This window comes from Calypte anna, chromosome Z, assembly GCF_003957555.1.
Source record: "Calypte anna isolate BGI_N300 chromosome Z, bCalAnn1_v1.p, whole genome shotgun sequence".
Taxonomy (NCBI): domain Eukaryota; kingdom Metazoa; phylum Chordata; class Aves; order Apodiformes; family Trochilidae; genus Calypte; species Calypte anna.
Window position 1 is genome coordinate 56,708,279 of NC_044274.1, and position 26,294 is coordinate 56,734,572.

Here is a 26,294-nt window from a genome sequence, read left to right on the forward strand (position 1 = left end):
TCCTACAGACAGTTCTGCTACCTGATGAAGTACCGCAGTCACCAGCCTACCTGTTACACAAGTCCTGGCTTTTCACCACCCCCAAACATCTTTAAAACAGATCCAGTGGTCAGCAGGAGGCAATTCATGTGTCTCCAGGATAAGAAATATGTTCTTGTCTAGCTTGGCCATTTTAGGCCTTTCCTCTGATGAGCCCAATGACTTACCTACCGCCTGTTCAGCTACACTGACTTTTTTTCCCCCCAAGACATACACTTTAATAAGCCTAGCATGTTCAGATGGCATGGTGCCAAGAGTTGTAAATAAGCAGACACCCAGGTATTTTCTCAGGCTTCATGTGGAGGCATCTGTGAGGCTGACACAAGCTCAGAGAAATGTCTCGTTTGAATAGAAATGCACAAAAAGTAAACTGAAGCAGTGCATTCATGTTCTAGTAATTTATTTTGTAATTTCCAGTAGCACACATACAAATTTCCAGTTAAATCTGAACAAATATATATACATAAGTGTGTATATATATATATATGTATATATATATTGGGTTTAGCTTTATTATTTTACTACTTAATCGTATTCTTGCTTCAGCTTACCACAGAGTTGTATGCTCTGTGAGTTAAAAGATGTTAAGATGTGGAATAGAATCTGCAAGTTGACATAAAGAGTAAATATACAATCAGATTAGATGTCATAACTAAACGGAGATGTGTAAACGCCATGTAAAATCTCCTGGTAGATAAAATACTTTCAACTGAAATGTAGAAAATTTCCTGAGAGAGAGAGCTATCAATTTCAGGATGTGGAAGCATGCTTTCCAATAAACTCTCCATACACCTGCACTGATCCTTTTCCAATCTGTTATTTAGAAGCAGATTCAAAATAACTTAAGAAAAATTAACAAAATATTTCAAATTGCTTTCTATTTCTTCTTGTTTTATTATTATTTTTAATTTCTCACACACTCTCCTCACTTTTAATCCATCCACTGCCAGCAATGGATGATATGGTGGAAAAAAAGACTGGTGCAAAAACCTTTAGTGTGATTTATGATAGAAATTACATCAATAATTAGTAAAGCTTTCAATTCTTTTCAAGTGTTAGTGTAATTCAGTGTATGACTTCGAGCTTTTAGTGTTAAATAGTTAGAGCATGTCAATATATAGAAGGTATATAAATAACTTCAATACTGTTGTATCCATATCCCTTTTTTTTTTCTTTTAAAGCAGCTATTGTAGTGACATCGATTTTACTAAAGATGGTAAAATTCTTGACCTTAAATTGAGGTTGTGCCTCTTGTTTCTGAGCGTAATTTTCACATCACAAAACTTTATTCCTGTTAATTCCATTAAAGATGACTTGTAGACTTGATTAAGCTCCTTCTATCCATGTCACTTCTACCTGGGCAGTAAATGAGGATAAAATATTCCATGTAGAATGCCTTCTATAACCACATTTGGAAAGTCATCTGAAAAAAAAGAAAAAAATAAAATACCTTGCATTTGTATCTATGTCAGTACAATATAAATGTTTTTGTGATACTTAAGTAGGTCAGACCTCATATAATTTGGGTTACTGCATCACTCAACTGCTTTTCCATGTTGAGGATGTGCTTTAGTAATGCTGTTTCAGCACTAAAGCCACATTAGTGTAGCACTGGGCATTGCATGAATGCGCTGCCAGATTTGTAGCTTATTGATTTAAAGGGATGTTCTAATACTTAATTCTGCTAGGCTCCAGCTCTTTATCTGAATGTTTTCTCACAAGGAAGATGGATGACACTGGCAATTCAATTTCTAACAAAATCTTAATATACTTGAAGGAATTCCAAGATTGCTACTGGGAATACTTCAAAGCTGTTTTTCCATTGTAGTTTACAGCGATATTTAGACTGAGAAGACTTGAGGATGCCTACACAAATCAGAGATGATTATTTGAAGCAGGAAAATTTCAGGCTGTCCAATCAACATAAAGTGTCATGTTATAAAAAAGTCATCCTACAATATCTGAAGGGAAAAAAATGCAGTGTTCTTAGCACAGATGTGTAGAGGGAGCTGGCAATTTTCATGCTAAATTTAGCATGAAAGAATTACCTGATAAAACACAGTAATAGATCCACACATAAAAATGGCAGGATGCACACTACTCGAGTGAAGATGTTTTTCAAATGCACCATCTCCTGTGTTTTTAATGAAGGACTTAGTGAAAGAGCAAGAATTTCTGATCACATCTTACAACCTTGTAATTGCTAGTACACTAGGAAAGAGGCTTGCCTAGAAGAACAGGGTATTTGTGACACAGAACTTTTGACACTAATCAAATCTGTCCTTCACCTTCCAGGGTAGTCAAAAAAGGGAGATGCAACTTTTATAAAAAACATGAGATACCTGATACATAAGATCACCTAACGTGGGTGAGAATTAGGTCTTAATGTGGTATAGTGAATTAGAATAGCTCTTTTTAGTTCTTTTCCTAAAATAATTTTTCAGGAGGTAAAAACATTGCTTGTAACATCTCTAATACACTGGAACCGCCTTATAAATACGTATGAGATGACCTAGGGATTATTTTTTTCTTACGAATCCAAATCTTATTTTTGCTCAGAGACATTATAGGATGTTTTAACAAACTTCAACCTCAGCCATAGACAATGCACGAATAATTGTCACCAAGTTCTTGAAGTAAGTTATCATTATAAATGACCTGTTAATATTTTGAATCCAATAATGATTCCTCAAATGCTGCAAGCTCAGCTATTTCCAGTCATCCTGGGCGGATAACCCAATGCTGTTGTCATTAATGCTATTAAAAATAACAAGGACAATCCCATGCTTTCCTTTTAAACTAAAAGTTGCAGTTCCAGAAACCAGTTTTTTACTGGTTCTTCTGTAACATACATTAGAAAGTGAAAGTAGGAAAATTATTATTGATTAAAAAAATTACACAATTTTACAGCATCAGATTTACCTTCTTGTAAAGAGGCCTTCTTGCTCAAAAAATCAAGCATATTAATTAGTTAAAACATCAAAACACAATCTTGCAGATCTGTGATACTTACACAGCCTAAGGAATTGTCAGAACAATTTTCAAACGATTTCTCAGTAAATCAGAGATTCTGTTTTTTTGCTTCTGAGGTATCATTTTCAATTTGCAGCATTTTAGATTTTCCTTCATTTTCCCTCAAAATGGTATGTATTTTTTTTCCTACCCTTTCAAAAGAAGTGGGAACCTCACACAAACAATGATGTGCTCATGCACTCAGATGTGTTAGACACAGCATGAAAAACCAAGTCTGAAAAATCAGTGTTACAATGTTTGTAACTTTGATCCTCATTTTTGGAAAGTTGTCTCCTAGCTCAACAATTCTTAAAGTCCGGCCTTCAGAAATGTCAAGACTGTATTTTAAAAAGACAGCTAACATTGTAATGAGGGGAATGACAATTGTTCTTTGAGTATTATGTTCCAGAAACAACTATAAGACTTTCTTCAGATCCTTTATCTGATCTTAACAACTGTCACAGTTCACCTTCTTCAAAGAGTACATACAATGAATATTTACTTTCTAATGGACACTTTTGGTCAGTTTGAACAACCTTGGCTCCTTCTTACAAAAGAATCAGAGTCTATCAATGTAAGAACTGATCTAAGAGAAAATTTGGAAAAGCTCATCTATATTTTCTCTGTGCTGCAAACTAAAAACAAAGAAGAAGAATTAAAGGCAATGGCAGTTGTGTAAAAACTTTATTTCCTTCTAACTAGAACTTGAGAAGAGCTTCTAGGCTTATGACTTGGTTTCCTTATTTTTTAAACTACAAGTTACATAATAATCTGTGGTTTAATTCATTAATTTAAAGAATAATTTGCAAACAATTTTTGCATTTTAGGGTCTTCAAATGCAGAGAATATTCACCTGACATATTTAATTCTAAATGCTGTGTGTCAAAGACAAAAAATGGCCTTGGCAAAAGCCTGAAAAGTCCTTTGTTTCAGTTGTCACTAATGAAGACTACTTAATATTTAAACATGTCACACATTAGAAGAGGCTTTTATCTTAATCCAAGTAAAGCACTACTAAAGAGAGTAGTTGCCAAATTCATTATGAAGTTCCTAATGATGTCAAGAAAAGGAAGCTTAACCTTACTCAGAGTACACATTAGGCAGGGAAGATAAATACCATCAGAGAGCTGCAAAACCTTGAATGGAAGTCTTACAGCAAAATGCTACATGTGGGCTGGAAACATTAAACAGTGTCTTCATTTTTCATGATAACTGTATATGAAATCCATTTTCTCTCTCATGAATGGTATGGAATTAAAGGATGCTCATAATTTATACCCATCCTATTCCTGAGGAATCCAAGTTTGCAATTAAGAGGAGCATTAATCAGTAAGATTAAGGCATGCAATGTGGCTCACTCTAAATATTAGCATAGGGGGCAGCTGGACCAACATGTAGACAGAGGTGACTCTGAAGCTGCCTCTGCCTTACTGTTGCCACTGAGGTCAGGAGTGAGCTTGTGAAGTAACCATCTCCCCTTAACTTAGTTCATAAATTTTCTAACTTCACTCCAGACTCAATCAGGCATTTTGTTCATGAAACCAGATTAGTGCTAAGTCAAAGTAAAAACTAAATGACCCTTTAACGTGTCTTCCAAAGAAGACCTTGGCCACACAGGACCTCTGCACTCTAGAAGCTGTTACACTCTAGAACTACAGTTTTAAGCTCAGTAAGACTCTATAGGGTCAGCACTGCTGGGCCACACTACTAACTGTAGAGGACATTGCCTGCAAGAGAAATGTTTAATGCTTTTAAAATACATGAGCCTAGTTCCAGTGGTTTTGCAAAACAGCTTGAAAAGACAACAGAATCCTTACATGACTGCAGCTGGCAGTGTCAAGATTTATCACTGGGTTGGTGCTTGACCACAGACATCTCAAACGAGCTGCCCAGGACTTCATCCGTATGGCTTGTGAGTACCCCTAGGGCTGGAAACTCCACTGCCATCCTGGCAACCTGTGAGAGTGCTGGGTCACCCTCAGTCAGTCCTGCCACTGAGCACCACTACAAAGAGCCTGGATTTGTCTTCTTTACATCCTCCCTTCAAGTATTTATGTACATCTTGAGAAAATCTCAAGGAAGGACACTTCATTAGCTAAAATACTCCAAGCAAACAAGCATTCTTTCCTAAATTTACCCTTTAAAATTTCATGACTTCCAAGGCAGCTCTAGAACTTTACTTTTTATTTCAACACACTAGTTTGTATAAACACACAAAATGCCACATTAAAAAAAAAAAAAACAAAACACAAGAAAAACTGAATTTGTAGCTCTAAGGAGAAAATTCTCCCTCAAAAGTGTATTACATTAATACAAAATTTAGTAGAAGTAACAGTTCAAAAAAGTAAAATGACAAACCAAGGAGGAACACACTACTAGAAATGGTATTATTTTCCTGCACACATTTAATTTCAGACAGTAGGTAAGTTTTCCAAATTGATAAACCAAAAAACATTTTATTCAAAAGAGTTTATAACATGCTGTTTCAAACACACTTTTGAACCACTTTAACCAGTATTTAGAGATGAAGGCTAACATAAATGTCCTGTGAAACACATCCATTATACTTAAAGTACGCTTTCTTATTTTATTTGTCTAAAGAGCTCTAGAGGTTACAAATGACAAGAAATAGTAATAATCCAAATGGAAAGACAAACATGCTCACAGTAGGTCAACTGGTGTTTATGGAAAACACATTTACAAAGGACTGGGCTTTTAAGTTCAAATCCTTCAGGCAAAATAGCCCAAAGTGTCAACAAAAAGAAAAGAAAAATGATGTTCTTTGTCTTTTGATTTGAATTCTCAGTAGGTGTGTCTGAGAGAACAACTGAGGGAGAAAATTCCACCCTCTTATAAATCAGCCACTCCACTTAGTGTTTTAATGGCTTCTTACACAAGAACTATAATTTCATTGGCAGGTTATTAGATTTTGGACCAGTGTCATTTGATTAGGTAGGTATTAATAATAATGTGGTTTATGTGGTGCAGGGTCAGACCAGTAGAGCGCTGCTAACAGATGACAAGTTTGATTACCGTTGGCTTTAGGCAAGACATATGGATCCCTTAGGAACAGCAGCACAGGCTGGTGGGACAGTTTGCTGCAAAGGTCAAGAACAGGGATGTCAGTATCAAGGGACAGCAAACAGAATATTCTACAAACTAGTTTTGACAAAGTGAGGTGGCCGAGCAGAGCCACGCTGGAATGGTGCATTCCTGCACACTGGTGCTGCCAAAAAGGGCAAACTGTGTTTCCTGGCACCAGAACTCGGAGCTCCTCAGACACAGCAAAACCATCAACATGAAGTTGGGGGTGAAGAGGTGTATCTAGGAGAGGCCTGCAGGTGGCTTTTAGGCCTCCTGATCCTGCATTGCTATCTCGTACTTTGTGTAATGCAGGCTACAAAATGACCTGCAAGCAGGCTCCATGGTCCACAGGCTACCAAGCAGACTTAAAATTCCACCAGTTTCTTCCATCCCCCCAAAAAGTTGGTGTACACCTCACCCATGGGAAGAATGTCCTTGGAAGCCTCTTACACCCTGGTCATGGCACAGACATGCATCCCCTCCCCAGCACTGCCAGCACTCTGCTCTGTACATACGCGTGCCAGGTACTGCAACCAGGTGCATACAAAGCTCTATCAAGCACAACAGGGAGAACTGAAACCTCTGCTTCCTTCTGCTAAATCTTCTTGCTATGAAAAATATTTTTCAATGGGTAAAAAAGTTTCCCAGAAAAGTTTAAGAGCTAGCAGTATTCTATTAGGGTTTCATTAGGAATTTTCCAGTACAAGCTTAAGGATGCTCTCAATTAACACTACAAGAGGATGGACCTAGTGCAGCTGATGAAACTAATTGTAATATTTAACAAACACAACTAATTTTATGCTAAACTATTGATATCTTGTCAACTGCAAGGAGAAATACAGTAAATGCCAATAATCTCAAGTAGTTTATTAATCTGGTGTTCTAAAAGAATAGGAATCAAGCTCACCTTGATTCTTCAGATTCTGTTTCATCAAAAGAGCTGCAAGTAAGTGAGAGGAAGCTTTGATTACAACAAAAGTAACACTACAATAAAAACAAAACAAACCCAAAACCAAACAAACCCAAAACAAAAAACCCGAAACAAACCAAACACCAAATCCTTCAAGAAGCATCAAAGGGAGTCCCCTTCTTCTGGCCATTAGTGATGAAATGAACATAGGAGATCATATCATTTTTCAACAACCACTACTTGATAATTAAAGCATCCATTTTATTTCAACAGATTCACTATCTATCTATCTCTCTAGGAAGTGATGGGGAACAGTCACACTGAGGATATTGGCTGATGTCATTAATTACAAGTGAAAACTAAAGTCTGTAGGTTCTGAATTCCCATGGACCACAGAAAACTCTGAGTCAAAGAGGGCCTCAAAATTATGCCCACCTTTTTCAAATTGGCTTCTTTCCACTGTAGATCCACACAGTCTCACCTAAGGTGGAAAAGGGCCACACAGCTTTCTGGGGAGCAAGTTCAGGTAATGCTGCTACACTTTGCAGCTACTTCAGCTTGCACAGGAAAATAAATTATTCTCTCTAAAAAACATACAGCTGCAGATGGTAACAGGGCTTTCAGTCACACTGTTTTGGGGTGTTTATATAATCACTATACTCATCACAATCATATTAAGATTCCCTTCTTCCACCTTGATCAAAACCTTACCCAGAGAAAGGACAATGGGGTCACTGGAGTAAATGTCACTGGAACAGTGAAAGATCTCATTTTCAAATTCAGAGACAGAAATTATAAAATGATCACAGAGTGAAATTCTATTTTGTCCAGATACTATGACCATAGTACATGCAAAGGCTTTCTATGCGTCTTTAGTGAGTGTTTATGAATATATAACAAAATTCATTTCAGCAGATACTTCAAGATATATGAGAAAATCTCTTTTTTCTTGTTTAAATTCTCCTTTGCTTTCCAAGAATACTATATTAAACCTCACTTCTGTCTTGGAGAAGCCTAGATTTATTTTACTACCTTTTGGGGATATATAAATATACTTAACATGAACCTATTGCTCATTTATTTTACAGTCTTAGAGTTGGCAGCAAGACCATTGTAAGTCAATGGAACAGTATCAGCACTGAGTGGACATGGGTCTTTTGGCTTCCATGTTTTTTTCAGTAAGTAAGAGCTTACCCACAGCTTTCTGCTTTTGGCAAGGTAGGTACATGGCGGACGTTCAGGAAATCAAGAAATATTTTAGGGAGCTCTTCATTTTCTAATATGACTGTCTGTGAAAAAAAAAAAAAAGACACAATATATACCCAAGATATTTCAATATCTTAGACACCATAAACTTTTACTCAATCTACCAAAATATCACCTCCTTGCAACACTTCTAAGTTCTCCTCCATTTTTTACACTTATTTTGGAGGGCTTCATTTCAGTAGGAGAACCACAGTTCTTAATGAATCACATATAAATACATTTAGCTTATCCTACAACATTCTTCATCTGCTATCACTGGTGACAAGCTAGATGCCTCCCACGCAAACATATCTGATCCTGGAACTACATTATTGGCAAACTCATTTGTGAATACAATTCTGTTTGTTTAAAATATAAACCAGCTACAGCTCAGTGCTTTTGTGTTCACCTCAAGGAAGACTTCTGCCTGGCACATAAGTGGAAAATGGAAGTCTTCACTTTTTACAATTTTATTAATGCATGTCTTAGTAACACTAGCAAGGGAAACTGTGCTTAGCTTAAAAGATCAGCTTCCCACATTCTCCTTGTGTCTGCACTGTGACTCCTAATAACAAAGCTCTGACCAAAGAGCTGCTGGCTACACCTTCCACATACTTCCACAGCAATGATGTAATTGCTGGATGTAATTCATCCTCTGTTTCTCCAGTGATGAGACAATTTTCAGCAAATTAATTGCAAGTATACTTAAAGGTACACAGCAAATAAATTAGATACTTAGGTGCACGCTCATGATGAAACAAGAACTTTTAAACAAAAACAAGTCTATGACAGATACAGAAACAGATCAAAAATAACTGTTGAACTTTAATTTTCACAAGGCAATGAAACAGTTCATGAACTCAACCTATGCCTCGCCTGAAAGATTAAGCCCACACTTACTTACTGTTCATACTGTCATACCCACTGGTAACACACAAACTGCATATGCAAATGAAAGCCACAAGCTCTTTCCTGTGGAACTTTCCTTCGTAAAGCCCAGATAGGGAATAAACATATGCATGGAAGACATTTCATTAGATTTATAAATAAAGCCACTTCTACAAGTAAAACTATTTGAGTTCATCCTGTTCATTCTCATACCCCATATCAGAAGAAACAAAACCTAGAGAAAAAACAAGACTCGTGATGGGAAGAAACATTACTCCGTTTACATTCAGGAGGTAACATTCATGCATGTGTATTCATTTATGTTACAATAACATTTGGTATGTAGAGAATAACAGAAGCTCAAAAAAAAAAAATTAGGTTGGAAGAGACATCTAGAGGTCATCTAGATTTTATAGCATGTTTTATAGTAAATGGTTTGGTTATTTGTGCAATGAGAACTCTGTGTGAAAATTACTTAAGATGTGCATAAACATAAGAAAAACATTTGAAAACATATTTGAGAACTTGCCCTTTTTTTTTTTTTTGGTAAATCTGCAAATCTGGACTGAGAGTCTACATTCCTTCTACAGCTGAGGCTGTTACTAATAATTTTTTTAAAAGGAACAGGGAAAAATGTAGCTCAGGAACTTTCCTGTTCTAGATTTTAAAGGGTGAAACAAACACAGATGTCTGAAATGCTGGCAAATGTTAAGCCTTTCAGTTCACCTCTATGAAGATGCTGCATTAAAAATGACACTTAGTTTGCATTCTGCAAAATCAGCACTCTGCTACTGTAAAATTTATTCTGCTTGCAGGCTATGCACAGAAGGAGGGGTGGATGCATATTCAGAGAGTGTGTGAATTGCATAACAATATGTATGATTTGCTCAAATAAAGCCATCTTACTAATTATATGCAATGAAGTATTGCAAAAAGTTGTAAAAATATGTTGAAAGGTTTTCTCTGCTTACATGCTGCCTCAAGATTTATACCTCCTGATACCTTTTTCCAAAAGTTGAGCTGCCTGGTGAGGCTGCTGAATAGAACAGTGACTGTCAGGGAAGAAGAGAGAAGTTCTTCCAACAACTCTTACAAACCTATTTGTTTCTATTTACACTCACTCTAAATTAATCTCTCATTCTAATTATTTTTGTGCTTTGTTTTGTTTTTTACCACATGCATCAAGTCAGCCTATGCCCTGCTAAAACTGTCCCAATGAAATACATTTCACAAAAAGGTGTTAGCAATAGTTTTAGCGTGCTAATCCATGTAATTTGCTAACTGTAAACAACTCTGGTTTGGTAATGAAGAAACTTGAAAAATGTAGGCATTCCAGACAAGCGAAGGCAATTTTGGATTGCACTGTATTTTTGATGTCACTCCTCTTGACTGTGAATTTTATTATTTCCAGACTTTTATGGAGGGAGGAAAGACTGTATTGAGCAAAGAAGGATATTTCAGCTTTTGTAATGGAATGGAATGTGACATAAATAATTAAAATTAAACAAAGATACAAGTTAATGAAGTAAATATGTTAATAAAGGGGCAATTTGTCTTCTGGCTGCTCTTCACCTCATCTTTGTGACCCAGCACATAATTCAGCCATTTACTCTATATTGTAGAAAGCAAAGGAAAAAAGGAACAAAAGAAAAAAAAAAAAAAAAAAAAAAAAAAAAAAAAAAAAAAAAGGAAAAAAGCGGATTAAAGGGATTAAACACCATCCCCCCAAACCCAGCCACGCTGGATTGGTCGTGTCCATCTAGCTGTATTTTCTACAGCTGTATTTTCTACTTTGGTGGCCCAAAGGGAGAAAAACATAAGCATTCTCTGTTTCTATTCCAATGTTAAGAGGAATACCCTTAAATCAGAAATACATATATCCAGATTGGATTGATTAACGTGGAACAACCCATAACACATGAGAATATTTACTTCTGACTGAAAACTTGTAAGAAATACATCCACTATCTACACTTCCTTGTGTAATGTGCTCATTCATTGACTTTGTTTCAAGTGAATATGTGACATGGGATTTTAAATAGGTCTACAGCCCTGTTTGCTCTGCAGCCAGAAACTGAAAGACATATATTTTCAAAGAAATAAAACCTCACTTTTAGTTGGTTAGTAATATGACTTCTTCAAATATCTGAATCCTACTGAGATCCAAGATCATAGCAATGAATTTCAAATATGGGCCCTGGAGTGCTAATATAAGGAAAAAAACCCCAAACAACACAGTACATGTATTTCCTTCCTACAATAAATAAAAAAAAAAAACAAAACCCCAAAACACCTAATATAACCTCTAGCAAGTAATTTGGGAAGTAGCTCCAGAAATACATTTTTCAAGCTCATTGATTTAATCTGAACTAAGAGTGTGAGCACCATACTTTCTCAGAAAATCATAAACGGTGTTTATCTGTTACTGTCACACTTTAATGAACTACTCTGCTCCAGGAAAAAAAAAAAAAAAAAAAAAAAAAGAACACACAAGGGAAAGCCTGATGTTTACATCAGCAGAAATGTCTTTTTCATTGAAAGGGAGCAATTATTATTATGTAACACAAATCACAAAAATCCCAATTTTTCTACCTTATCAGTTTCATAAAATCATGTTCCCTAAGGATGTCATTGATTAGTTGCACATGTTCTTTCAGTGTCATCTGAAATACTTAATTGTCGGTTATTTTTTCTCCTTCAGCAAGTAAAATATAGTCACAAAATTGCAAAGGGACTTGTTCTGCCTTAACCTTAGCTAGATGCCATCATGCAGTGGAAAACAGTGTTAAAATATCACAGGATAATGCTCTCCAACAAGGGAGATATATAAACAGCATAATGATTTCCCACGAGTTTCCTTTTTAGAAAATTGTCACTAAAGCCATGGTAAATGGTGACATATCTTCACAGAGGACACTGTGAAATCGAACAGTGGCATTCTAGTTAGGTCCAAACCTACTCATCAGCCAATTATACAGTAACTGAACACCTTGCTGAAAACCTGAACAAGACTACCTTGCTAACCTTAGGAGATCATGCCACTGGAATACATAGTTTTCTCCCATTTTTACTACTATTATTGTTGCAGTTTTAAATGAACATGTAAAAATTAGTTATTCCAAAGCTCTGTCATATTTTCTGCAGGTTGCTGGAAGAGCTATTGCAGAAGGATAAAGGAGACATGAGTTACAAGGTTTTTAAGAGTCCTTACAGACATTTCCATTCAATCAGGTTTAGTTTGAAATGCTGTACTGTTAGGGTGAAAAAGTTCATGACAGATTTTCCTCTCTTCACAGGGAAAGATGCTTCACAATACCTAATTCAGTGGTGCAGCTAAAATGGGGGAGAAGAAAATCAATACATTCCAGCTACAGTAAGTAGGCTGGAGTGTCAGTCTCCACTGGGACCAAAACCCACATCTTTTAGAACACTTTAGAGTCTCTATTCTTCTATTAACCTGCTTTTCCTGAACTGCTTTACACAATCCCATGAAATGATGAAAAGGTTACCAAAAGAACGCATTAACTAAAACCAAGAAGATAAAGAAACTGGACTTCTAGTAGCAGGCTTTGTACTTTAAAGGGTACAGTACTGTTTTCTGCTATCCACAATGAAGAACTGTGAAGAAACTCACTGTCTTCTGCAGTAAATGTGTTGTTGTAAGTTTTCAATGAGAATTATGTCAAAAAATTTGTCACTTAAGTGGCCGTAGTTAGGATTCTCTGCTTTTCATTACTACCAGAAACATTCACTGATGGGCAGTTTTGTAAGAACAGGGAAAGGTTATAAAACTCTACACAGAGATACTCAAGAAGCACGCAAATGCACATACAATGATACAGAAGTGATGCTTCATATGAAGCACCAACTACTAACACTCCCAAACTATATATGAAATGGAAGTCAACAGCAAGAGTGCCACCTACACAGTGGAGCTTGAAAGGGAACAAGATATTCATGTATTATATGCCCAAACACTTCCAACAAAGATCTTCCAGTTACTGTCTGAAAGCTAATGTAAAGTGACAAAAGTAAAAACAAATAAACAGAAAAAAAAAAAAAAGGTATAGAGAGGAACTGCACCTCTGAACCTCAAGATTGGAGTACAGTTGAGAAATTCCTGCACCAACTTTCAGATCAATCTGTTATAATTCCAGTGATCTCAGAAGTCACTGGATACATTCTGAGTGACAAATCCATTTATCACAGCTTTCTCCAGCTACACAGAAGATGAATAAACTAGATGGAAGGGAAGCCAAACAGGTTAAATGAATGCCGGATAACCACTGGAAATATGTAAGCAGAAATTCATTACAGTGTTTATATTTCTGTGTCCACTGACTGGGAAAGGGGAAACATACACCTCAAAAATGGGAAGAAGGAAGATATGGGTAACTACAGGCCAGTCTTACGTCTGTGCCCTGCAAGATCATGGAGCAGATACTCCTGAAAACCATGCTAAGGCACATGGAAAATAAGGAGGTGACAGCCAACATGGATTCATTTCAGGCAATCATGCCTGACAGTTTGGTGTCCTTCTGTGACAGGGCTACAGCCTCAGATAAAGGAAGAGTCACTTATGTCAACTGCTTAGACTTCTGCATTTGATTCTGTTCCTCACAACACCCTTGTCTCTAAATTGGAGAGATGTGGACTTCATGAATGTACCACTGGGTGGATGAGGAATTGGCTGTATGTTTGCACACAGAAGTTGCTCCACTCCAGGTGGAGTTCAGTGACAAGAGATGTTCCTCAGCAGTTGGTATTGGGACCAGCACTGTTTAAAATCTTACTGGGTAACATTTACAGTGATACTGAGTGCACCCTCTAGCATGTTTGCCAACAATACCAAGTTGTGTGGTGTGGCTGGTGCACTGGAGGCACAGGAGGCCATCCAGAGGGTTTCTGACAGACTTGAGAGGTGAAAATCGTATGAAGGTCACCAAGATCAAGTGTCCTGGCTATAGGTCAAGGCAATCCCAAGTACCAATAAAACTTGGGAGGAAAATAGGTTAAGAGCAGCCCTGACGAGAAGGACTTGGGGTATGTTAATGAAAAGCTCAACATGAACAGATGATATGAGCTTGCAGCCCAGAAAGCCAACCATATCCTCGGCTGCATCAAAAGAAGCCTGGCCAGACGGTCAGTGAAGATGAGTCTCTCCATCTACACCACTCTTTTAAGACCCCATGTGGAGTTCCAGCACAAGAATCACATGGACTTATTTGGAGAGAGTCAAGAGGAGGCAAAGACGATCAGAGGGCTGGAGTACCTCTCTTATGAAGACAGGCTGAGAAAGTTGGGGTTGTTGAGCCTGGAAAAGAGAAGCCTCTTGGGAGAACTTAATAGCAGCCTTCTGGTACCTGAAGTGGGGCTTTAGGAGAGTTGGAGAGAGACTTTTGACAGAGGTGTGTAATGACAGGACAAGGGGAAGCATTTTCAAGCTGAAATATGGTACATTTAGATTAGATATTAAGGCAAAATTCTTCACTATGAGGGTTCTGAGACACTGGCATAGGATGCCCAGAGAAGTTCTGGATGCTACTTCCCTGGTTATGTAAACAGACAGGATGCATAAGGCTTGGAGCAACATGGTCTAGATAAAGGTGTCCCTGCCAATGCAGGGGTGTTGAAACTAGATGATCTTTAGGGTCCTTTTCAACTCAAACCATTATGTGATTCTATAATAAGCTATTAACATTTTAATGTAAGGCTCACCCAACCTAACTTTAAACTGTTTTCATTGATTTTATTAAATTTTATAAAAACTTATCAAGGAAATTTTAAGATAGTGAATACTTTGGTGTAGAAACTTATTACACAATTGCATGTCTAACCAACATTTAATTACTAAGTGCAGAGTGGTTTATCTTGAGGCTAAGTGATAAAATATAATCCATTTGATGTGAAAAATTCAGTATTGAATTTTTCTTTTTTTGAAAACTGGGAGCATACTGTAGTGGGAGTAAACAGTGACTTTCTCTACAGCAAAATAAGAGACCAGCCCTTGAAATGTTAGAAACAAAGTGCAACAGATTACAGTCCCTTTGAAAAATAAAAATGAAAGAAAGCAGTCAATGTGATTTCCTGAGACACTTTCAAAGGATTTGAGGTTAAAACAAAGCTAGATGAGAAATGAAGAAATCAACGGACCAAAACAAGAAGAAGCAGAAGGGCAGCACGAGTTAATAATATTTTAAAAAGTTAGTAGGAACAAGAAAGGCTTTAAAAATGAGCAACAGAAAAAAAGTAGCACAAAGAGTAAGCAGAGCCATTAATGACAGATACCAAATTAACGTTGATTTTAAAACAGCTGTAGTCTTTCTTAAAAGTCAATGGACTGCTAAGACAACAGACAATTAACAAGTAATTAAGACCGTGTCAATAATGTTGCTGATAACAAACAGGTGCAGGAATACCTTACACAATTTATATACATATATATATTTTAAAAAAAAATATATAAATCAGTAGATCCAGAAAACACACATCTAGGACCATAAAGAAATTAGGCAGTTCTGCTAGGAAAAGTCTCAAGAGCACAGGGGAAGAGCATTCAGAAGAAGGCAACCATTAAATGGTTACAGTCCACGATACAATAGGTGAAGCAGAAGAGGTTTAGAATTGCAGTACTGTTTTCTGAAAGCTTACATGAACTAAATACAAATATGTTGAAGCAAAAAAACCCCAACATTCAAATTGCAAACTATGGAAAGTCTGGAAAACTGGTAGGCTTTTTGGTTTCCCTGCACAGTCAGATGCTGCGCTCCTTTTATGCTGATCCTTGTGCACTAGGAAGGAGGTGAGATGGGAAAAAGGAAGCAAAAGTCCACAGTAATGGATCAGATAATAAAAGATTATCATAAATACATACTCTAAGGAAAATAAAGCTTGTACAGAAAACAACAGTCCCAGAATTTTCAAACTTGCACTTGCTTCTTCAGTCCTAAGATTGCTCCTCCTCTAAGCATGGAGGCTTAGTGCATGTACTCAGCACAACAACTTGAGGCCATTTCCTCTTGTTATGCCACTTGTAACCTGGGAATAGAGACCAACACACCTGATCACAGCCTCCTGTCAGGCAGTTGTACAGTGTGAGAAGGTCTCCGCAGTCTCATTTTCTCCAGGCTAAACAGCCCGAGTTCCCTCAGCCCCTCCTCATATGACTTACTCTCTAGACTCTTCACCAGCTTGGTTGCCTTTGAGCATGTTCCAGACCCTCAATGTGCTGCTAGCAGTGAGAGGCTCAGAACTGAACACAGTACTCCAGATGCAGCCTCACCAGTGCAGAGCCACTTCCCTGCCCCTGCTGGCCACACTGATACAGGCCAGGATGCTGCTGGCCTTACTGGCCACCTGGTCACACTGCTAGATCATGTTTGACCAACATCCTGACGTCCTCCTCTGGGCAGCTTTACTCTTCCCCAACCCTGCAGTGTTGCCTGGGCCTGTTGTGACTCAAAACATGGGACATGGCACTTGGGCTTGTTGAAACTCATGCAATTGACCTTGGCCCATTAATCCATCCTCTCCAGGCATCCCGCTGAGCCACCCTACCCTCAAGCAGATCAACACTCCCACCCAGCTTGGTGTCATGTACAGACTTTCTGAAAGTGAACTCGATGCCCTCATGCAGATCACTGCGAAAGACACTAAGGAGAACTGGCCCCAGCACTGAGCCCTGGGGAACAACACTTTTGACAACCTGCCAGCTGGATTTAACTCCATTCACCACACCTCTTTGGGCCCTGTGGTCTAGCCAATTTTTTCACCCAGCGAAGAATACACCTGTCCTATCCATGAGCAGCAATCATCAACCCATCAGCATTCATCACCACCAGATGTAAACTGAACTCTGAGCATATAATTCTGTTTTTCCTTTTTTTTGTTGGGGAGATTCTCATCAAAGAATGTCTCTAATTTAGGTCATAAAATATGCAGTATTTGCTTACTATAGTAACAAGTGAGCAGGAGCACAGAGTATTCCTCTCAAAGACCTAAGGTAACTCACTGATGAGTTTTCTGAATTAACATTGGCTTACAGAATGTCTAAGGCTGCTTTAGAATCAGAGGATTAAAAAAATCATTAAAATAATTTGAAAAAAAGAAAAGAGTACCATGAGAGAACTGGGGATTTTTAAACTCATATGGCTATGTAAGGGAAGTTTTTATTAACTACATTAAGGAGTAGAAATAGTGGAGATATGGATAAATATGTCTGGATGGAAAGAATCACATGGCTGCTGAAGGGAGACCCAGTTTCAAAATTTACTGCTATTCCTGAAACAATCAACAAGCACAGATAAATGTGGCCCTGTTGATAGCTTCTACTTTCATTTCCAAAAGACTTTTAACAAAGGCCTTGAGGCAACCCCAGCAGCCATGATCCCTGCCAAAGATAAGTAAGTAGTTACAAGTCCTGAAAGAGAGGTTAGGAGAACACAGTCCAGAGTGATGCATATCAGAATAAAATAACAAACAGTGATAGACTGACTACTAGTGACCAGAGGAGTGAGATTCTGGAGGCTGCAATAAACCACTCAAAAGATAAGTTCACTTTCCAGCAAAAATTTAAAAAAGCAAATCAGAGGTGTATTAGTAGCTGTAAGAAAATGAATCAAGAAATAATCAGAAATTATTATGATATATTATTACTATAAAATGGGAAGGTCTTTATACAGAAAGACGGACTTCTTTGTGGAACATGTATTTGAACCACAGGCCACAGGACATTGAAGATGCTAAGCCAGATGGGTTACAGGGTTAATAGTAGTAGTCCACAGTGACAGATGGCTCTCCCAGGGAACGAAGATGGAGTATGGCTGGAAAGGACAACTCTCCTTCCGTTTCATTTGACCATTCAGGTGATCGGAAGAGGCTGCTCCCACTTGTCAGTCCTCACCAGCAAAGCCCTATAGTAATAGGTAATTTGTCAGCTTTTGTGCATTCATAACATCTCTACCTCATTCCTCTCCCACTTGAGTGAGGGTGGAGGTTTGATGAGGGGACATAGGAGCTCTGCCAAGGAGAGAGGACTGAGCTGCAGGCTGATTTGGTAGGCAGACAGCATCCCCATTTGCAGGCAGTGAAGATAAAGGGGTGATGCAGGGATGATGACTATGCACCTCTTTCTTGCTGTCAATTCTGAGTAGTTTTATTTTAGAAGTACACATATTACTTACAGATTACTTATTTGGCAAGGCCAAATAAGATTAGGACAAAACTAAGATAAACAGAAAAGAGTTAATGTAACAAATGCAACAGACTATTACCTCAGTAGAGAAACCAAGGAGCAGCTCTGCAGCATGACCAACTTTTTCTTGATAGCCCAAAATCCCCACTTTGGATAATGTCACAGACTATTCTGTTAAGGCAGAGATACTGGATTGGATGTTGGATTTTTTTCCAGATAATGTGGTTTTGGTCAAATAACATAGCTTCTTAGAGGTGAAAAAGCTGAGGAAAACACTGAAACATTTAAGAATAGCCTTGAAATAGCGTTTTCACTTCTGTTTTCCTTCATAAGAAACATGAACTAGATGACCTTTAGAGTTATCCTTCTAACCCAAATTATTCTATGATTCTTTGATCCCAGAGATCTAACTGGCTTTGATGGTTCTTCTGGGAACAAGGAAAGAGTCAGGTGGTTGATGAACACTGAGGAAGTTAGCCATGAATACAAGTCTCACTTTCCACAAGAACGACATCCATGCAAATGTCATATCAAAATTATAGAAATAATTTGAGGATGATTTCCTCACCTGCATTGATTCCACAAAGTATGGTAACAAAAATGCTGTTCAGTTCTACAATAACTTCTTATTTTGTCTCCTTGACATTTTCTTGTCAGAGGTTTTGGGTTAGAGTAAACTCCTGAGAAATGACACAACATTCCCTTTGAAACTAATTAGATTAAGCAGCAGGTACCCACTCCAAAGTCCAAACAAGAGAATGTAGGAAGCACAGGGAATTCACTGCACCTCGGGTTAATGAACTCATTGTGTCATTTTTGCAGAGGAAAAGAAGGGGTAAAGTAGCTGACCAAATATATTTAGCTTTATATGGCAGGGATTTTTTTTTTTGTTTTGTTTTTTAGTTTCCAAGGTTTGTTGCCCTTTCAGCATGAAATGTGGTGTTGAATAAGGATTTTAAGCTATTTTGCAATGTTGGAAGAATAACTACAAAGAACCTGATTTGATTTTGAATAAATATCTGAAGTTTACATTAAATTTTACTCACTTTAACAAGAAAATACACGTTGCATTTGCTAGACACGTACTTATATTTAGTGACAAAATAAGCTAAAAGGACAGGTTTTTGTTTTTGTTGGTTTTGTGGTTTTTTCTGAATTATTAATATACTATCAATTACTCTAATATATTAATTCTGTAGTTAATGAGGTGGTTGCTTACACAACAATAATGAAGGTCAAATTAAGTTCTGATGTGCTAATAAACTCAGAAGTTATAGCAACAGGGGCAACTGAGAGATAAAATAGATATAATTTAAATTGTGAAAGCAACTACTTTTTTTACAGAACCACACTAACAGAGAAAACTCTGTTTAAAAACATGCACTTTTCCAGGTCCCATTTGATTAATTTCTGTTTGTAATAATTCTTAAGTTTAGAACATTTCTCTAGCTCCATAAGTGAGCAAGATCCAGTCAGCTTAGAACAATGAGGTAAATTCTGTGCTGATCACTAGCCACTGATTTAAAAGCATCTGTTTTCAGAAAGAATCACCAAGGTTTCTTTTCTTTGAAAATCACTCATCAGATATTTCTATTCTGGAATGAAACTAAGAGCTTAATATCAAAGACTCAGGGAATCTCTTGTTTCCTTCTTATGCTACAGAAGCAGCATAACCAATGGTTGAGATGTAGTGACACTGAACCACATGGATATTAAAAATGCTTAAAACAGCATAAATTACACAAGCAAGTTGGAATCAATCTTAGAGAACAGAAGTTTGAATAGAAGTAGGACATTTTTTAACAGACACTAATATGCATGTTTAAATTAAGTTCTTGATAAATAACTAGCTACTAACCATGTTGTGAAAATATTTTGTCAGGGGTCAAAAGTCATGGATTAATTTAATTAAAGAGGAAGATCATATAAGTGAGATGGATAATGGCAGGGCAGTCATGACTGAGTAAACTATTTTATTTTCCACAACAACACCAAAGCAAGAAGATGCTCAAGACTGTTCAAAATCAACAATAAGCTCTTCTAGCAGTAGTTGCAGAACAGTCAGGTGGGCAAGGAAGACTTTAATTTGTGATAATCATGCTGCCAAAATATTTAACTGGTCCAGTTTTGTTACCAAGAGTATGGGTTTGTTAACACTCATACTACCACTTGTAGATCTTGACAGATGGCTTATTTCTATGTTAAAACAGATTCATCAAGGACTGTACACCATTTCACTGTATCACCTACTCTACTACTCATCCAGAAGAAAGACTTCTATTTACCTAACATGTTTTATCCTAAAACTACCATTTCTATGCTTTGTTTACTGAAACTCTCTTCTGACTACATTTCATTAAATACTCAAACCAAGATCTTGTTCATTCCAAAATTCTGCCTTAAATATTCTGTCAAATAAACTTTCAGAGCAAGTTCTCTTTGTCCCTCTTTCCCTGACTCCAACATTATAGGAGAGATCCAAAAGCAAATCACTAAATTCTTTATTCACCAGTGAAGTTATCTATTTGTAGAATTAAGGCCAGCATATTGCAGATCTTGCCTTGCTAGGGAGTTGACAGTTTTCACAAAACTAGTAAAAAAAAAACATGTATAAATAAATAAGACAGCAGCTAGGAAGTGGGGTGTAGTATATGCGATGCTGAATTCTGGATCCACTTTACAATCTGAAGTACTTATGGATTCAATATGTGGTGGGAATTAATGTTACCAGAAATGCTAGAACTAAAGGAACTTTCTTTCTCTGCAAGCATATAAACTGCTTTTTGTTAGCACAGAGCTGCTAACACAAGTTGCAAGGTCTTCCCTGTTGTTTTTTTTGGTTTTTTTTTTACAGAAAAAAGAATCTTGAAACAATTCCCCAACCCCCCTGTCCTTCCATTTTTTATTCCCACCACCATGGCAAAAAACCTCACCTCTCTTTCAGAGAAATGAGCATGCCTTGTTACATGCTGCTCTGTAACTATAGGAGCAAATCAATAGCAGCTGAATGCCATCTGCTTCGGGCAGCAGAACAGCACCAAAAGTGTGAGCAATGCATCTTCCCTTATTGAAAGGTTATTTTATGCAAGTAAACAATTCATCGTCTTCTTGCACGCTTGATGCTCATTTACCACTTTTGATCAATAAAATATGCAAAACAACAAAAAAATTGAATCCTAAGAGTAGTTCTGATGCCAGTGTGATAGTTAATCAATAGCAGGTCTCTGTTCAGTAAGGCAGGCAGTAGGGTATCTCCTTTATTGTATGAACTGGGAAAAAGTGTGGAAAGCTGTCTTATTTCCTCTAAAATGCACTAAGTGAGAAACACAACTTTTTTTCCTGCAAATCAAAAAAAAAAAGGACAATGAAACAGGAAGCACTATTTTGATAGTACTTTATTCCCCTCACTATACAAAGGGTACTTATGCCAGTTTGCCCCATCATTTTTTGTAAATAAACTGCTCTTATGCTGTTGACAGAGCTATGCTTTCATTAACACAGATATTCTGTTAAATCATGGCCATCACAATACATGCTCTGCACAGCAACCCAGACTGTTGCCTTCTAAAGCTGCTCTACCTTATTAAGTCTTGGTTTTCAATGTATTTATGTTTCAGGTGAACTCAGTTTTTCTGTTAAAAACAAACTGCTTTGGGAATTTCTTTTGCGCAGTGTTTCTTTTAGGCAGACCACAAACTGCCTTATTACATTAAGCCTCCTGACAATTGATTCAAGCAGAATACTTCTCTCCCAACAAAGAAAACAACACCATTTTTTATGGATACTGCAGAACAAAACCTCAAATTTTAACAGTTTTCTAAAAAAACACAAAGTACTCGAAATAATTGTTGCTACTCACAAAGGCTCTCTACTCTAGTGAGCCATATATCCTAATATTGAAAAAAAACAACTTAACTACACTTTCATTTGAATGGCAATTTTGCCGACTGTATCACCAGGATTAAAGATTCAAATTTACTTGCATGTTTTATGCTCTGTTCTGCTCTTAATACTGCATTTTCTTCTTATTCTCTCCTTGTTGTACTTGGAAACATAACTGTTCAGATTTGCAGCCTTTACTTATTTTGGGTTATTTGAACCGGAAAAAAAAAAACCAACAAACATTTGGTATACTTTTGTAAAAGAGTATCTTATGCAGGCTTCCATTTAAAAGAGCTACCCGATGCAAGACTTAAAAGAACCCTCCAAAATGTGTTTCTTCTATATTTGCAATACAAAGACACTTCCCACTGTACTGCTTGTAGATTTCCAGAGGCGATTTATTAAAATTTAATCAAGCAATACTGAATAAAAAATAATTTCACAATCAGATTAGAACCAAAGAACAACTTGCTGTCAAGCAGCAGCACCTGTTCATTGTTCTGTTCTCAGAATCTCTTTTGTCTTAACAAAAACAAGCCAACTAAAAGAATATATCTATAAATCAACCTTCATGGAATTTTTAAGGTAGATACTGGTAATTAATAAAGCACATATTTGCAGATATGAAAAAAGCCTTTTTGACCAACCAATGAAACTTATTAAGTATAAGACAGGACTGGGATTTTGGTTTATTTGCATATGTGAACCAAAGGCAGATTTGTAAGCAACAGCTACAAAATTTTCTCTTACACAGAATCACACAGAATCATCCATGTTGGAAAGGACCTCCGAGATCATCAAGTCCAACCCTTAATCCACTGCCACTGTGGTTACTAGATCATGTCACTGAGTGCCACATCCAGCCTGTTTAAAAACATCCAGGGACAGGGAATCCACCACCTCTTATAAACCTTGTAAGATACCAAATATTTGTAGTTGCAACAGGCAGCTGTCCCTTCTACATAATGAAACCCAGATCATACTCCTTCTTTCTGTCTTCTGAAAGAATGCTTAAGAGTTTATATGAACTCTAATATATGTTTTGATCACATTTATAGAAGCCAAAACAATTTTGCTCAAATTAATAATACAGAACATAGCAGTGAAAGTGCAGTAGCTCTGAGTCAATGACCCAACTAGCAGCAAGGGTATAATTTAAAGTCAGAAATTTCCAGTGCATGCTCTGTTAGCCACAGTGAACCTGTTACTGCTCTAAAGGGAATTGTTTGCCTCTTATTAGATTTTCTACAGCACAGCCATAAGTGATAAATGTACTGCTGTACTCACTGTCAAGTTAATCAATGCTGCCAAAGTTTTGTTGACCTAACAGTAATCCATAAAGTGAGCGGCATTTTCTCTATCCCTATGACATCTCTGTCCTCAGTGGGGATACAAATCTTACCACAGCTCCTTAAAAAAAAATGAAAAAACAAAGCAAAGCAAAGGGAAAAAAAGATATTTTCAAAATTCTGTCTTTAAATTACTAGACTGTGAGAATTCCTTGCTTCTCTGATAAATTGCTTAAAAATGAAAGGCCACACAATAGATTGTTTGATAACCAAGACACTAGCAAATAGATGGTTTCACATAGGATAAAAGCTTACCTACTAAAAGGTAAAAACACCCACGTTCAGCAGTCTTCCAAGGAAACAGCTGTGAACACTATTTCCCAGTGACTATAGACTAGTGCACTGGTTCAAAGAGAGCATGGTGCAGCAATTCTTAAGACAGTAGAGTGAGAACAGTAAAAAAAAATCAACACCAATAAAGCTTGTCTATTTCTGTGTCTGGTTGTGATCCACAGTCCATGAGAGGTATCACAACTGAAAAGAGGAAAAAGTGAGGAAACAATCTGCTCTAGAATGTGCTGCTCTATAAGCAAACTGCTGCCATGCTCTCACAAGCAATTATAGACATATGAAATATGAATTGCTATTGATTTTTCTTCTAGAGGTCACTCTGCTCCATGTTTTACGCAGTCCAGGCATTTATTTGGGTGGCAAACTGACAAGTTTTTACAGAATTAACGGAGCAGTGTAATCCTTGCTCAATTGCAGGTACTTCATTATGGTTCTGTTCCTTGACACTTGTCCCTCCCAAAACTTACTAGCAAGGGAGTCCTTGATAAAGGTGAGGAATAATGCAATTACTTGTGAAAACAGACCATTGTAACTTGGTCAGCAAAAGCTTATTTACTTATTCTATGCTGATGGCAGACAAGAAGCATCAGTCACAGGGCTGCATTTATCACAGCACAGCAATTCTGCAGATTTGGCTAAAACTCTACACATTGCTGTTACTGAAAGAGGGATGACTTCTCTGGAAAGGAGAAACAAGACTGCAAGTTAGCCCCCTAACAGAAGTAACAGAGCTATTTGGATTTCGATTAAAAATTATCATACCATGAAAATACGCAAGAATGATAAGCTGCTCTCCAGAAATCACATACTTTTAATGTTATCTTCACACTCAGTAATTGCTTGATGTTCCTTACCCAGCAGCCAGAGAACAATCTAAAATTTTTGGTCAGCAAAGTCCATAAATGAGGTTGAAACTGGGAACGATGAATTAATGAATCATATATTCTGGTATTTTTAGACAATATTTACTACTGTTACTCTTTTTTTTTGGCACAAATATTTGGTCTCTGGGTTTCCCACGCATGAAAAATTCTTATAAAGGTTGTTGTGCACCTTTTCTTACCAGTAGTTATTCTGTCCCTGAAGGCCCCAGTGTATCCTATAAATAAGCTTTGGCATCTGAAGCTAAGGTTCAGTTCTTATTTTAAGTCATGTTTCTTGTGCCTCAATGAAAGGACAGAACAGTACTGTGCTCCAAGGCTTAATAAGATTCTGGACTCCATGATAAGCTAATAAAAGACAGTATGTCATCTGTGCAAGTGCACCTGGAGAAGTGCCCTGAAACTGAAGTGGATACATTCCACAGAATCACAGAATTGTCATGGCTGGAAAAGACTCCTAGCCTCACTGATTCCAACCATCAACACCTCCCCCTCAATGAATAAAAAGAAAAAAAAAATTAAAAAATCACCATTCCCATTTCAGTTTTTAAAAACCTCTAGGATGGTGACTCCACCAACTCCCTGGGCAGCCTGTTCCAGCACCTGGCTTTTCTCCCAGTAAAGAAATCCTTCCTAATATCTACTCTAAAGAGGACATCTGTCTATGCCAGAAGTTGCCAGCTTCTCTAGGAGAGTGCTGTGGAAGACAGTGTCAAAGGCTTTACTGAAGTCTGGGCAGATGTCCACAGCTTCTCCCTTGTCCACCAGGTGGGTCACTTGGTCTTAGAACAAGTTCAGGTTGTTCAAGCAGGACCTGCCTTTCCTGAACCCATGCTGGCTGGGCCTGATCCCCTGGCTGTCCTGTACTTGCTGCACATTTGAGATGAATCAGTCCAACTAATTTTTTCAAATTTTTCAATTTTGTTTTTTTTTAGATGCCAAGCCTGGCTGTTACACTTCTTCACTGAAATATTGTCTGTACTTCTACATTAACTATACTGTTCCTGAGTATCTGCACTGGACCACATTTATCAACAGCCACCTGCATCATTAAAGCACAAATTAATCACAAAGTCCACTAACCTATATTTCCAATACTGTGAAAAGACCCCAATATCCCATAGTAATTTACTCTTGCAGTGTATTTCCTCATCAGTCCACCATTTGAAGTTAGATAACTACTGCTCTTTCAAACTCTTAACATGCCACATGTCCTTGAATGAGTCTAAAACACAGACAAACATCTGATGGGTAATGCAGAGACAGCTGCTTAAATCACAGAACTGTCACAATTGGAAAAGACCTCTAAGGTCACCACATCCAACTGTTAACACCCCCCACCCCGAACAGAATACATGTATCAATATTTGTTTCACTCAGATGTCCTGAAGTACTTCACCTACATGGTTTTCAAATACCTCCAGGAATGGTGACTCCACCACCTACCTGGGCAGCTCATTCCAACAACTGACTACTCTCTCAGTAAATCATTTTTTTCACAGACCTCATACAAACCTCCC

At 37.4% G+C, this 26,294-nt stretch overlaps 1 protein-coding gene across 2 annotated transcripts in view; it reads right to left on the reverse strand.

The window, feature by feature from the left end:
* Positions 1 to 452: 452 nt before the first annotated feature.
* The window catches only part of SNX24 (sorting nexin 24), a 90,432-nt gene continuing 64,590 nt past the window's right edge, over positions 453 to 26,294 (reverse strand). Inside the window, exons 4-7 of one of the 2 annotated variants that reach the window (XM_008492542.2) lie at positions 8,240 to 8,334; positions 7,043 to 7,075; positions 6,085 to 6,149; positions 453 to 1,462 (exon numbers count right to left, since the gene is read on the reverse strand). In XM_008492542.2, coding sequence (XP_008490764.2) covers positions 1,392 to 1,462; positions 6,085 to 6,149; positions 7,043 to 7,075; positions 8,240 to 8,334 — 264 coding nt within the window. In that variant the 3' untranslated portion in view covers positions 453 to 1,391. Of the gene's footprint in view, positions 1,463 to 5,266; positions 6,150 to 7,042; positions 7,076 to 8,239; positions 8,335 to 26,294 lie in introns of those variants that run through there. The other variant, XM_008492541.2, reaches the window with a different exon arrangement.